At 35.4% G+C, this 13922-nt stretch overlaps 1 protein-coding gene and 1 pseudogene across 1 annotated transcript in view; both read left to right on the forward strand.

Moving 5' to 3' along the window:
• Positions 1-13922, forward strand: part of PXDNL (peroxidasin like) — a gene marked incomplete at its 5' end in the record, with an annotated part of 490956 nt that overhangs the window by 211638 nt on the left and 265396 nt on the right. The window contains 1 exon segment of the mRNA XM_072733704.1: positions 4666-4737. Coding sequence (XP_072589805.1) covers positions 4666-4737 — 72 coding nt within the window.
• LOC112931722 (SWI/SNF-related matrix-associated actin-dependent regulator of chromatin subfamily E member 1 pseudogene) lies at positions 10848-12022 on the forward strand (annotated as a pseudogene).

Below are 13922 nucleotides of genomic sequence, written 5' to 3' on the forward strand. Positions count from 1 at the left end.
ATTGAATTTGAACTAAAACCTATTTCTTATTGGTTAGAAACATCGATTCCAAATTTTTCACCGTACAAATTGTTAAACATTTCTTCTCCAGCTTTAGCAGCTAGGGGGTGGGCAGACAGCAGCCAGCCAGCCAGCCAGACAAACTCATGTTTAACCACGGCCAGTAAGCACCATGTGCTCAGTTTTCATCTTGGTGCATTTCCTAAAATTGCTTCTAAATTGAATTCCAGTGAACAATGAATGGGATGAAAATTGTGGTAAATAATGATTGTTATTTTTGTGAATATTATTTTATCAATATTACATATATCATAAAGGGATGAATTGTGTGGGATACATAAAAATCCAATTTTCACTCTATGCAAAGAGTGAACATACAATGCTACAAGTTATGCTAAGAGAAGTTTTCTGTACATGACAAATTTTGTGTGGGTGAAATTGTAGGGATCCATCTTGAAAATATAGAAGCAATATGGGAAAATTAATTATATTTTTAGATAAACTTATTTACACAGAGGACAGTCTGATCCAAATTTGGTGGTCATTTGAATTCAGATGATCTTTTGGTGTAAATTCATCAAAAGGTACAGTAAATAATACTGTAAACAATGCATTATGTAATAATGCTCCATATGCAATCCTGAAATGCAGCAATTAAAATTAGTAAGGTAAGTTTTTCCTTAGCATTTGAGTTCATAATGTACCTCACTACACAAGTTTATGTGGTAGAATAGCAAAGAAGATCAAGTGCTAACTTGATCTTTGGTGCATTTGTATACGCCTTATGGGAATTTAAGTCAACGGGGAAATAATTTTTGGGTCTCTAAGTGTGCTTTGCTTCTCTGGAAGAGGTGTCCTATGGCTCCCTGAGCAGTGAGAACTGTGGATCCTGTGTCTCACAGTCCCCTGAGTAATCCTTGGGACAGTGGACACCTCACCGCACAGTTCTTGTGGGAGGAGGTCTTAGTTTTGCTTGCTAGTGAATACAGGAGGGAATTTTGATAACCAACACACTTAGCACCTTGACTCTTAAATAAATCCAGTGAAGAGCTTAAAATAGCAATTTGGTGATTAGTTCAAGCATCTTTTCACATTATTTTTAATTACTTATATTACTTCTGTGCTATTTAATTGAAAACAAATTTGGAATTGACATCATTTTGTAAAAAGGAAGCTGCGCATATGCTATGATTTAGCAATCCTAATTCTAAATATGCTCCAGAGAAATATTTCTTCATGTACACAGGGAGAATAGATGCATGTTTACTGAAATATTGTTTGTAAATGCTGCAAAAAGTTGAAACAGTCAAAATAGCTGTCACTAAGGGAATATGTGAATGTAAATATAAATGAACTGTGGCCTATCTGCACCGTGGAATATTACAGAACAATTGGGGATAAATATCTAGATCCTTATGGGTCAAGGAATGACCTAGATGAGATGCAGTAGAGGGGGAAAAAGAGGTGTTAAAAACAGTTTGGGATGCCTGGGTGGCTTAGCAGTTGAGTGTCTGCATTCAGCTCAGGGCATGATCCTGGTGTCCTGGAATCCAGTCCCACATCAGACTCCACACAGGGAGCCTGCTTCTCCCTCTGCCTATGTCTCTGCCTCTCTCTCTGTCTCTCATGAATAAGTAAATAAAATCTTAAAAAGAAAACCAAATAAAGTTTAATATCATTTTTGTAAACTTAAAATTGCTAAATATTTTATATTTACCTACATTATGTTTATTTTCATATTTTTATTTTTTTAATTTTTTTATTTATTTATGATAGTCACACAAAGAGAGAGAGAGAGAGAGAGGCAGAGACACAGGCAGAGGCAGAGGGAGAAGCAGGCTCCATGCACCGGGAGCCTGAGGTGGGATTCGATCCCGGGTCTCCAGGATCGCGCCCTGGGCCAAAGGCAGGCACTAAACCTCTGCGCCACCCAGGGATCCCCTATTTTCATATTTTTATATGTATAATGTTTTACCTTATATTTTTTCATATCCCTATATATGTGTGTATATCTGAAGAGAGGCATCACACTCAGGAGAGAGGTTATACGTGGGAAGAAAGAGACATAGCTAAAATTAAGATAGCGGCTAAAAGAGACTTTTACTTTACCTGTAATATATTTTTACATGTGATTTGTGCAATCAAAATAAAAATGTATAAAATTATAAATAGAAGCAACTATATCAACTGAAAACAGTTGTTAATTCTGGATATGGACAATAAAAAGTATTCTTTTCTTATTTGAGCTTTTCTGAATTTTTAAAAAATTCAAAGCCTTATAATTTATCCTTTTTTTTTTTAATTTTTATTTACTTATGATAGTCACAGAGAGAGAGAGAGAGGCAGAGACACAGGCAGAGGGAGAAGCAGGCTCCATGCACCGGGAGCCCGATGTGGGATTCGATCCCGGGTCTCCAGGATCGCGCCCTGGGCCAAAGGCAGGCGCCAAACCGCTGCGCCACCCAGAGATCCCTAATTTATCCTTTTATATTTACTCTCTTCTTGTATTATTGGAAGCTCAATTTGGGAGGATTATTAGGATTTATGGATTGATGTGAGAGGAGAGTCCTTTCTGTAATTTAAACTTCATTTTGAAGGAAAACCAATGGGTTTAGAGTCTTTGGGTTTATATAACTTTATCCCATATAGCTTATAGGCAGAATTTCACATCATTTATAAAATTTCTTTTAAAAATATAGTACAGACACATCGAATAACAAAGTGTGTTGTTTAAGCAGTGTATTCCATCTTACAAAGAGGTATATTCACAATGAGCTATTTTAATTGAATATCTTTTAAAAAATTCCATGCATCTTTTTTCTTTTTTTGGTGTCAGGATTTAGTTGAATGATTTTAATTGAAAAATCTCCTACAGAATTTGTACATATTCTTTCAGAGTCAACTTAAGAGAAATGTAAAATGATAGAATTTTAAGGTGATCTTATAAAGATTTTTGAGCCAAATATTCTAAAATAGAACTACTTTTTATGCTGTTAAAATTTTTTATTTTGAGAAATTAGTTGAGGGGAAGTAGATATTTTGTTTTTTTGTTTTTGCTTTTGTGTTTGTTTGTTTTCCTGGCACATTAATGCTCTGTAAAATTTTTCTATCATTTCCCTCTTATTTCCAAACAAATTATTTAATCTTTCTCATGTGCTTCCCACATTGATGATACAAACTCAGGTCAAATAAACTTATCAGAATGACACTTTATTGCCTAGATAAAAAAGTCAGGAGGTAAATTTGGTCCAGGCGTAGCTGGAGGCAGAGCTTTGTTTTCTTCTCCCATACTTTGGCCCTATTTGTCTCTGGTTTTATTCTCCAGCCTGGACACTAATAACCCTAGATGCTCACTTTTCCTAATCTCTGATCCCAGACAAAGAACGTAACTTTATTTTATTTAGCTATTCAACACTCATGAATACTCCCAATTTGCTTTGCTTGAGTCATATGTTCCTCACAAAAGAAACCGTGTGTCCGGGGGATCCCTGGGTGGCTCAGCGGTTTAGCGCCTGCCTTTGGCCCAGGGCATTATCCTGGAGTCCGGGGATTGAGTCCCACATCGGGCTTCTGGCATGGAGCCTGTTTCTCTCTCTGCCTCTCTTTCTCTGTGTGTCTCTCATGAACAAATAAAATCTTTTAAAGAAAAGAAAAGAGAAGAGGAGAAGAAAAGAAAAGAAAAGAAAAGTAAAGAAAAGAAAAGAAAAAAGAAAAGAAAAGAAAAGAAAAAAAAAGAAAAGAAAAGAAAAGAAAAACAGTGTGTCCAAGGAGAGAGTTGTCTGTCTGGCCTTAGTCACCCTCTTGAAGGGCACATGATTGACATTTCCATCAAAATCACAGGGAGTGAAGTGGGTTCTTCTCTCAGACCAATACCTAAGTTGACTATCTGTGCATAATATTTTGTTTGCTGCTCTTTTGTACTACTAATACTTTATATACTAGTGCCATAATTACTATAAATTTGTTTGTGATCCTCAATTCAACTGTGCCTGCTCAGTAGTAGAGACCATATAGTGCTCATCTTTGTGTCCCTGTTACCTAACACAATATGTGGCATGTAGTTGGCACTCAATAATTTATACACTGAATAAAATGATAAATTTATTAATTGATGAAAGAGAATGTTAGTTGTCTCTCTTAAACTCATCGCTCTGTTGATTTGTTTTAAGACTTCCTAGAAGGCTGTTGTATTTCTGGACTTTGAAGAAAAATTAACTAATTAATAATAACTTTGCCTAAATCCAAGTGATGGTGTTATGTTGATAAGTGACATCTGATCTATCAATATTGTCCAAACTATTTATGCTCAATTGCCATGTTGCCATATATAGAATTTGCTTTGGTGTCATACAAATATGACCTAAAGAAAATGGTACAACTGCTTTTAAGTACTTTGAAGAGCTCTGTGACTAGGAAAGTCACACACTAGGAAAGGCACTTGTCTGGCATCTTTGGACTAGCATATAACACCTGATATACATAATCTGTGGTAAACAATGTACCTACCTAATGATTAGTGCAAAATATACCTAGTTCTGTCTTAGGTTTAGTCCTTTAGTATTATAATTTGATTATAAAAGGAGAATTAGTTTTCAAGCTTCTAGAAATAATAACACCAATGAAATCCACATATTATAACCTTTCTCCTCCTTTGTATGTTCACAGAGACTTGAGGTTTAACAGAATACGAGAAATTCCTGGGAGTGCCTTCAAGAAACTCAAGACTTTGAACACTCTGTGAGTACTTATTGCTTATCTGTGAAGTTTCTAAAATTACAAGCCAGTTGGATTGCAGTTTGCCATGAAAAGTCATTTGGAGAGCGGTTAAGTGCCTGCCTTCGGCCCAGGCCAGGGCCTGATCCTGGAGACCCAGGATCGAGGCCCACGTCAGGCTCCCTGCATGTAGCCTGCTTCTCTCTCTGCCTGTGTCTCTGCCTCTCTCTCTCTCTCTCTCTCATGAATAAATAAATAAATACAATCTTTAAAAAAAAAAAAAGTTATTTGGAGAGTAAAAGAACAGCTAGTATAGGAGTGAAACCGTGCTAGTTCTTGTAACTAGAAATTCTCTGCTTCTTTCCAGTGCCTCACTGCCTATGTTTTTGCTACCTTCTGAATCTCGGAGATATTCCTACTTATCTAATTGTCTTTATGTTCTGTTTGTTTAGAAAAGATTCATGGATGAAGAGAAAGAAGAGTTAAATAATTTCCTTATGGGTCCCCTAGCCAAAACAATAGACATGCAATTAAAACTCATGATCTGTGACTACAAAGTTCATGCTGGTGAACAGCATGCCATTGAATCTTCTTATTTTTAATACCACAAATATCCTTAAAATCATGTATTTAGAGGAAAAGTTACAACTTTATGGCTAAGGTCTGATAAAAATTTTCAATGTGTAGAACACTCATTTATTTATTTATTTATTTATTTATTTATTTACTTACTTACTTATTTATTGTGTGTCTGCCTTTGGCTCAGGTCGTGACCCCAGGTTCCTGGAATTGAGTCCCACATCAGGCTTCCTGCAGGAAGCCTAATTCTCCCTCTGCCTATATCTCTGCCCCTCTTTGTGTCTCTCATGAATAAATAAATAAAATCTTTAAAAATATATGGCAACTAACTGCTATAATGGAGGAAACTGGAATGCTATGAGAGATGATGACAGGGAGCTTAGATGTATGAACAGTGCTCAATATTTAAAATTATTTATTCTGCATTTAGATTAATCCATAGGTTGAAATTTCTAGAAGTTAAGAATATTCAGTGCTTTTTGAACTACATGGGTTAGTTTTCTTGATATAATATTTTCATAATTGAGTTAACATTTTCATCCTAGCTGAATTTATCACCATATTATAGCCAACTTTAGGGTTGAGATTATGACTTTATGCTTGTACTTTTCCCACCTGGTTTCTTCCCAATAACTTTGCCTGAATATGTTATCTCAGTATCTCTGGTTGGGGTGATGTAAGAGCATAAGGAAGTAAGAACTTCAAGGTTTATTTGTAATTTAACAATAAAGAAGTTGTTCTCAAACCTAATAGGTAAAATGTTTACTGGAGAACTTGTGGACACACTTCTTAGAAGGGACCCCAAAATTAGCATTTTAACAAGTATCTCTATGGGGTCTGACACTTGGTGAACACCATCATTAAGCCTTCTGCTACTATCTAGTGAAATATGTAGATGATAGAAAAGCAAACATCTTAATTTATCAAATTGTTAATGTTATCGTGTTTTATCTAATCTTTTCTTTCAATATAGTTGCCATTTTATAAGTTTTTTGAGGAATGTAGCAAAATGATGATTTTATTGCAGTTTGGCCACATTTTGGAGTTACAGCACACACTACTGTAATTATTAATGAACAGTCTGCCTCTTCAGTTGGTAGAAACAATACTTATTATTAATTTGTTTCTCAATATTTTTGTTAAAAAAACGAAATGAAATAATTATCATTTTTGGTGTTAATTACAAGCCTCATTGTATACTGGCTGCTTTATGTACATTATCTCCATTTCTTGCTGCCTCACTGTGTGTGATAGATGTTATTATTTCTATTATACCGATTAGGAAACTGAGACTCAAACTATAATGTAATTTACCCACATTCATACATCTAGAAAGAGGCAGAGTCAGGATTCACACACATTTTGATCTGTTAACTGCCGATTCATATGATTTCTCATGATAGCTTTCAGGAAGGCTAGATCTGTGGAATAACAGATGATGGATCACTCAAGTAGTAAATTGTGGAAGAGGGAAAGAAGTGAGGTCAGAAGTGGGACACTGAAAGACTACTGGGATTGGAGGGAACTTGTGCTGTAGCAGTGTGGAAGCCCTAATTGCTCAATGAGTTTTGAGGACAACATAGTTATAAAGTATGTTGATGAAAGTTAGAAAAAAGTAAATCTTTTAGCCAGTATAATTACTGAGTTGCTTGTCATATGTTGTTGTTGTTCTTGTTTTCTAAACTCTCAAACTACCAAATTTTACAAGGAAATCTGAATTTTTAAAATATTTCTCAAATAAAATATAATTATGAGGTAAGATTATGTTTTATTTAATGTGATGAGAAATCTTCACTATGCCTCATTTTATGAGAGCTTTTTATCATGTTAATGAATCACCAGTCACTATTTCATTTATTTGTTTTTATTTGAAGATTTGGCATACTGTTTTCTTTTCTCTCAAGACTTTGAAGGATTGATGTTTAATGATTTGCCAAAGGTGTTACTCTGTAAATAGCCAAAGCTTTAGTTAGGATATTTGATTTGTCTGTAAGGTTATTCTGTGATGTAGCAAGGGAACAAAGTTTCCTGCAGTAAATATTAGCATAGGTTTCTAGCTGGGGGTATGCAGAAATTTTAAAACAGGCATTAATTTCTGGGATAATAGAAACATGTAGATTAGATTTTGGCTTTCCACCCATTATTAGTAATAAGACTGGTTGGATCATTTTGTGACTTATTTACTTTGTAACTTACTTTTAAGGATTAAAAATAACTACACGTGGTTTATGCCCATCTAGCCAGTATCATACAAACCATCCAGGTGGAAAAAATCTCAAAGATCTGAATAAAATACAGAAAGCAACTTTTTGAAAGTTCAGATGGCAATGAAGGCAGCCAGGACTTGAGAAGCTAAAATCTGGGAAAGAAAGGAAGCTTACTAAGCTAACTCAAACCTTCTGGGAAAGTTCCTTCTCTGGGCTTTTGCCAATTCAAGTGCAGACCATGGAGGATTAAGAGAAAGCAATGTCCTATATTTCATGGCAGTTTCACTGGACTGGGAAGACAAATATTGGAATTTAAGGTCATGACCACAACCAGCACTAGAAGGTCAGGACACCTGAGAGAAGGCAGCTGCAGAATAATGAGGTGAAGATTTTGCCATCCATTTCAATAGAGGCACTTGCTAACTTGAACTGAAACACATAGGGAGAGGCTCCCAGTAAGCCAAGGATAAAGCAGCTATTAAGACTTAAAAAGCCAATCAGAGATTTTAGGCATTTCAAGGTACCAGAGAAACAAAAATAAGGGTTTCGGGTCCATTGCAGAAAAAAGCCCCTGATAAATACTCGTGGTTTTATTATTTTTAAAAAATATTTATTTATTTATTTATTTATTTATTTATTTATTTATTTAGAAGGAGAGTAGAGGGAGAGGGACAAACAGACGGCAATACAGGCTCGATCTCATGATCCTGAGATCATGACCTAAGCGAAAACCAAGAGTTGGGAGTTTAGTTGACTGAGTCACCCAGGTACCCCAATGCCCTGGTTTGAATTCTGTACTCCTAAAGAGCTATGCCCTAGAAGCAGTGGCCCATCTAGACTGGGTGAAGGTGATCTTCCATATTCTGTCTGCCTCCTAAAAAAAAAAAAAAAATCCAACCTTCTCTGAAAAAAATATAAAATGATACAAACCCTCTACAGTTTTTCACTTGTAATGTCTAGCATCCAATGAAAGATGTCCAAACATGCCAGGAAAACCGAGAGAATAAAAGATAACTGAAAAAGCTATGTTTGTTTAAGATTTTGAAATTGTAAAACACAGACTTTAAAATAACTAGAATTAATATATTTAAGGAAATATCTGAAATGATAGAAATTTTCACCAGATAAAAGGAAATTACTGTTTTTCTTAGAACTAAAAAGCTCATGGCATTTAAGAATTGAGTGGATTGGTTCAATCATAGATTAGTGACAGAAGGGAGAATCAGAGTTCTAAAAGGCAGGTCATTAAAAATTAACCAAACGGAAGCCCCCTGGGAAAAAAGATGGAAAACACAGAAAAGACAGTAAAAAGTAGGGACATGACAAAAATATCTACTTGGAAGGTGATAGGGAAAATAGTACAGGGGCAATATTTGAAGAAATTTTAAAACCAATACTCCTCCAAAACAAAAGATATCAAGTTACAGGCTCAAGAAACCTTATGAAACTACGTAGGCTAAATATACAGAGAATTATACTCAGCCACATTATAGTATACTCACTGGAAACCAAAGACAAAGGGCTCATTTAAAAAATATTTTTAGGTAAACATACACTATCTTTCAAGAAATAACCATGGAAATGGTGAAACAATGGAAAAGCATTTTGCTAAAAATAAATAAATAAAATAAAATAATGGAAAAACCTGAATTCTATTCACAGGGAAATTCTATTCACAGCCTTTGACAATTAAGGTAAAACAAATAGACATTTGAAGACAGTGAACAGTATCAGGAATGGAAAAGAGGTCATCGCTTCACATCCTACAGTCATTTAGACACACAAAGAGAGATTATTATGAGTGACTTCAAGCCATTATATTTGAAATTTTTGACTTAATGGGATAAATTCTGCATAAAACACTAAACTGATACAGGGAAGAATTCTCTTAAAGGTATTGAATTCCAGACAAAGAGACAAAACTAATTAAAAATGTTTCCCCAAAAGAAAACTGCAGGCTCAAATAGCTTTACCAGAGAATTATTTAAAATATTTTCTAAAAAATTAAAATAATTCTGACTTTGCCAGAACAAAAAGTACTTTTCAACTTATTTTATGAAGCCAGCATCTTGATAGCAAAATGCAGAAAAGAAAAATTTAAGTAAATTACTCTCAAGAATATAGACATGAGGATACTACATACAATATTAGCACAATGATTCTAGTAATATATGAAAAAGATCATGACCAAGTTGGATTTATTCTAGAAATTCAAGGTTTGTTTTACACACAAAAATCAACATTATTATAAAAAAGTGAAAAAATCGTATTTCAACAAAAGCAGAAAACACTTTATAAATTCAACTTACTGAAATTTAAAAAGTATCTCATAGCAAGCTATGAATAGAAGGGAAACTCCTTTATTTGATAGAGTAGATCCACTAAAAATCAGTAATAAACATTCTACTTAACAATTAAATAGTAAACACTTTCCTTCTAAAATGAGGAATGAGAGATGAATGCTCATTCCTAATATTTACATTCAACATTGTATTGGAAGCCTTATTTTTTTTTCCATAAATCAAGTTAAGAATAAAAAATGATAAGGATTGGAAAAAATAATTAAAATAGTAATATTTACCTATGTCATGTTTATGTATATATGAAATGCAAAGTAATATTCAAGCTGGCTACTAAAATTGATAACTCAACTTGTCAATATAGAAAATCAAGTGTATTTCTGCATTCTAGTAAAAACCATTTTAAAAATGAAAATTTTTGTGATATAATTTGCAATAACATTAAAAAAGTTGATAAGTAGAAATAAATGCAACAAAGGCCATAATTCTATGAGAAAACTATGACAGATTACTGGAAGAAATTAGAGAAATTTGATATAAATGAATACATATATCATGATTATGAATTGGAGGACTTGATAGGGTTACATTATCACTTCTTTTCAATTTGATTTATAGATCCAATGCAACCCCAATCAGATTTCAGCAGGCTGTTTTGAGAAAGTTTATGAGCGGAATCTACAAAAGACCACACATAGCTAGTCAAGTATTAAAGAAAAATGTTGTAGAAATATTTTTACTAAATATCAATATTTATTATAAATAAATTACAAGTGTGGGGATTGGTTCAATGATAAAGAAACAAATGAAACAGAATGAAGAGTCCAGAAACAGACCCACATGTAAATGGTCACCTGAAATGTCACTAATGTGTACTGCATTGCAGTGGGAAAATGACAATTTTCTAATAAATGGTGCAGAGTTATTTGAATATCCATGATTAAAAAGACAGATTTTGGCACTATTTCATTACTTTGCTCCACATAAAATACTCAATTCTAGATGGATCAGATTCATTCTTAAGGAACTGAGAACTTAATCTTCCAAAATGTCAAAAAGGCCATCTTATGCCCCACCTCCCACCCCAGCACACCAGGGGTTGTGGGATACAATCCATACAGTCATCTCGCCTACAGGCTGGGAGGGAACCGGGGCACCAACAGCCGGGGCACGGCATCCTCTGGTATTACGATTCCAGAACCCCCAAAGCCACCAGATAAGCCTCTGATGCCCTACATGAGGTACAGCAGAAAGGTCTGGGACCAAATAAAAGCTTCCAACCCTGACCTAAAGTTGTGGGAGATTGGCAAGATTATTGGTGGCATGTGGCGAGATCTCACTGATGAAGAAAAACAAGAATATTTAAATGAATATGAAGCAGAAAAGATAGAGTACAATGAACTCTGAAGGCCTATCATAAGCCCCCCGCATGCCTTGCTTACATAAATTTGAAAAGTCTTGCAAAAGCTGCTTTAGAGGAAGAAAGTTGACCCTTGCCTGAGCATTCAGCCTGCTGAAGATCCAGATGATTATGATGATGGCTCTTCAGTGAAGCCTACAGCCACTGCCCGCTTCCAGAGAAACCACCGCCTCATCAGTGAAATCCTTAGTGAGAGTGTGGTGCCAGACGTTGGGTCGGTTGTCACAACAGCTAGAATGCAGGTCCTCAAAGGACAGGTCCAGGCCTTGATGGTTCATCAGCAAAAACTAGAAGCTGAACTTCTACAGATGGAGGAGCGACACCAGGAAAAGAAGAGGAAGTTCCTAGAAAGCACAGATTCGTTTAACAATGAACTTAAAAGGTTGTGCGGTTTGAAAGCAGAAGTGGATATGGAAAAAGTTGCTGCTGAAATTGCACAGGCCGAAGAGCAGGCTCGCAAAGGGCAAGAGGAGAGGGAGAAAGAAGCAGCAGAGCAAGCTGGACGTAGTCAGAGCAGCGTGGTTCCCGAGGAAGAGCCAGCTGCTGGTAAGACCCAGGAGAAGAAGGACGACGAGAGCATCCCCATGGAGACAGAGGAGACACACCTTGAAGAAGCAACAGAAAGCCAACAGAACAGTGAAGAAGGCACGTCTACTCCTGAGGACAAGGAGAACGGGCAGGAAGGGGTGGACTGTATGGCCCAGGAAGGGACCAGTGATAGCAACACTGGCTCAGAGAGCAACAGTGCAACAGTGGAGGAGCCACCGACAGACCCCACACCAGAAGATGAGAAGAAAGAATAATAAATGTTGCCTTGTTTTATGTGTTCTAAATACTTTTTTTAAATGAAAAAAAAATGTTTTTTTGAGTTTAAAAAAAAAGAAAAAATTTTCATACACTTAGGACAGACAGACGATTCTCAGAGGTCACAAAAAGCAGTAACAGTAAAGAAAATTCTTGATAAATTGGGTTTCATTAAAATTAAGAACTTCAGCTTACCAGAGACACCTTCATGAATAAAAAGAGAAGCCATAGCCTGGGATATTTGCAGTTATGTATATCCAATAAAGGATTTATATCAGGAACTCTTACAAATCAGTAAGTAAAAGACAAATACCCCAACTAAAAAATATATAACATCTTAGAACAGCCATTTGACAAATTATAACATGCAAATGTCCAATAAACACACATGAAAATGTATTCAACATCCCTTTGCTTCAGAAAAATGCAACATAACTATAGGAAACCTCACACCTTCATTACAACAAAAAAGAACCCTAATGTATTCACCTATAATGGAGCTAATAGAACTCTTATAAACTGCTGGAGTGTAAATTGGTTCAGTTATTTTAGAACACTGTTTGGTAGTATCCACTAAAACTAAATACATGTAGATCTGGTGACTCAGAAATTGCACATCTAAACATAATCCACAAAAGGAAATGCATATGTATTTCAAAAGTTATGTATAAAAACTTGGTAGAAATTTGCAACAACGTGGATGGAACAGAGGGTACTATGAGAAGTGAAATAAGTCAATCAGAGAAAGACAATTCTATTATCTCACTCATGTGTGAATTTAAGAAACAAAACAGGATCATAGGGGAAGGGAAAGAAAAACAAGACAAAATCAGAGAGGAAGATAAATAATAAGAGACTCTTAATCATAGCAAAAAAAATGAGGATTGCTGGAGGGAAGAGGGGTCAGGGAATGGGGTAACTGAGTGATGGATATTAAGGAGGCCACACGATGTATAATAAGCACCGGGTATTATATAAGACTGTTGAATCCCTGAACTCTACTTCTGAAGCTAATAATAAACTATTTGTCAATTAATTGAATTTAAATAAATTAAAAGAATTTGACAGAAACATTATTTGTAATACTGAAGGCTTGAGAAAAGCCAAATTATCCATAAGTAAATTGCAGTAAATGTTGGGAGAATTATGCCAGACATGTTATGATTCCATTTATGAAAATTTCAAAACCAGCTCAAACAACATGCAAATTTTTTGATGTTGATAGAAGCTGAGGTTTACTAGCTGGAAGAAGGCATGAAGGAGGTTTCTATGATGTTGCAGATGTTTGGTTTCTTGGTTTGTGTGGTAGTTACATGAGTATTTTCATTTTTTTATACAAAAATATCAAGTGGTAAACTTAAGAGGTCATTAAAATATTCACCATAAATTGATACCCATAAGTAAACAGTATTTTTTTAAAAAGATTTTATTTATTTATTTGAGAGAAAGAGATAGTGAGAGAGAGCAGGAGCAGTGGGAGAGAGGGAGAAGCAGGTTCCCAACTGAGCAGGGAGTTCAACTCAGGGCTGGGTCTTGAGGGATCATGACCAGAGAGATCTCCTGGGATCATGACCTGAGCTGAAAACAGATGCTTAATCAACTGAGCCACCCAGCTGCCCCAGTAAACAGTATTTTAGTGGGAATATTATACGCAATTTCTTCTCTCCTTTTTACTTTTCTGTGTTTTCCAAATTGTGTATAATGAATATATAGTAATTAATATATATTTTTTAAGATTTTTATTTATTTACTCATGAGAGACACAGAGAGAGAGGCAGAGACACAGGCAAAGGGAGAAGCAGGCTCCATGCAGGAAGCCCGATACAGGACTTGATCCCAGGCACCCTGGGATCACGACCTGAGCAAAAGGCAGACACTCAACCCCTGAGCCACCCAGGT

The sequence above is a fragment of the Vulpes vulpes genome, chromosome 13, assembly GCF_048418805.1.
Source record: "Vulpes vulpes isolate BD-2025 chromosome 13, VulVul3, whole genome shotgun sequence".
In the NCBI taxonomy this organism is placed as follows: Eukaryota; Metazoa; Chordata; class Mammalia; order Carnivora; family Canidae; genus Vulpes; species Vulpes vulpes.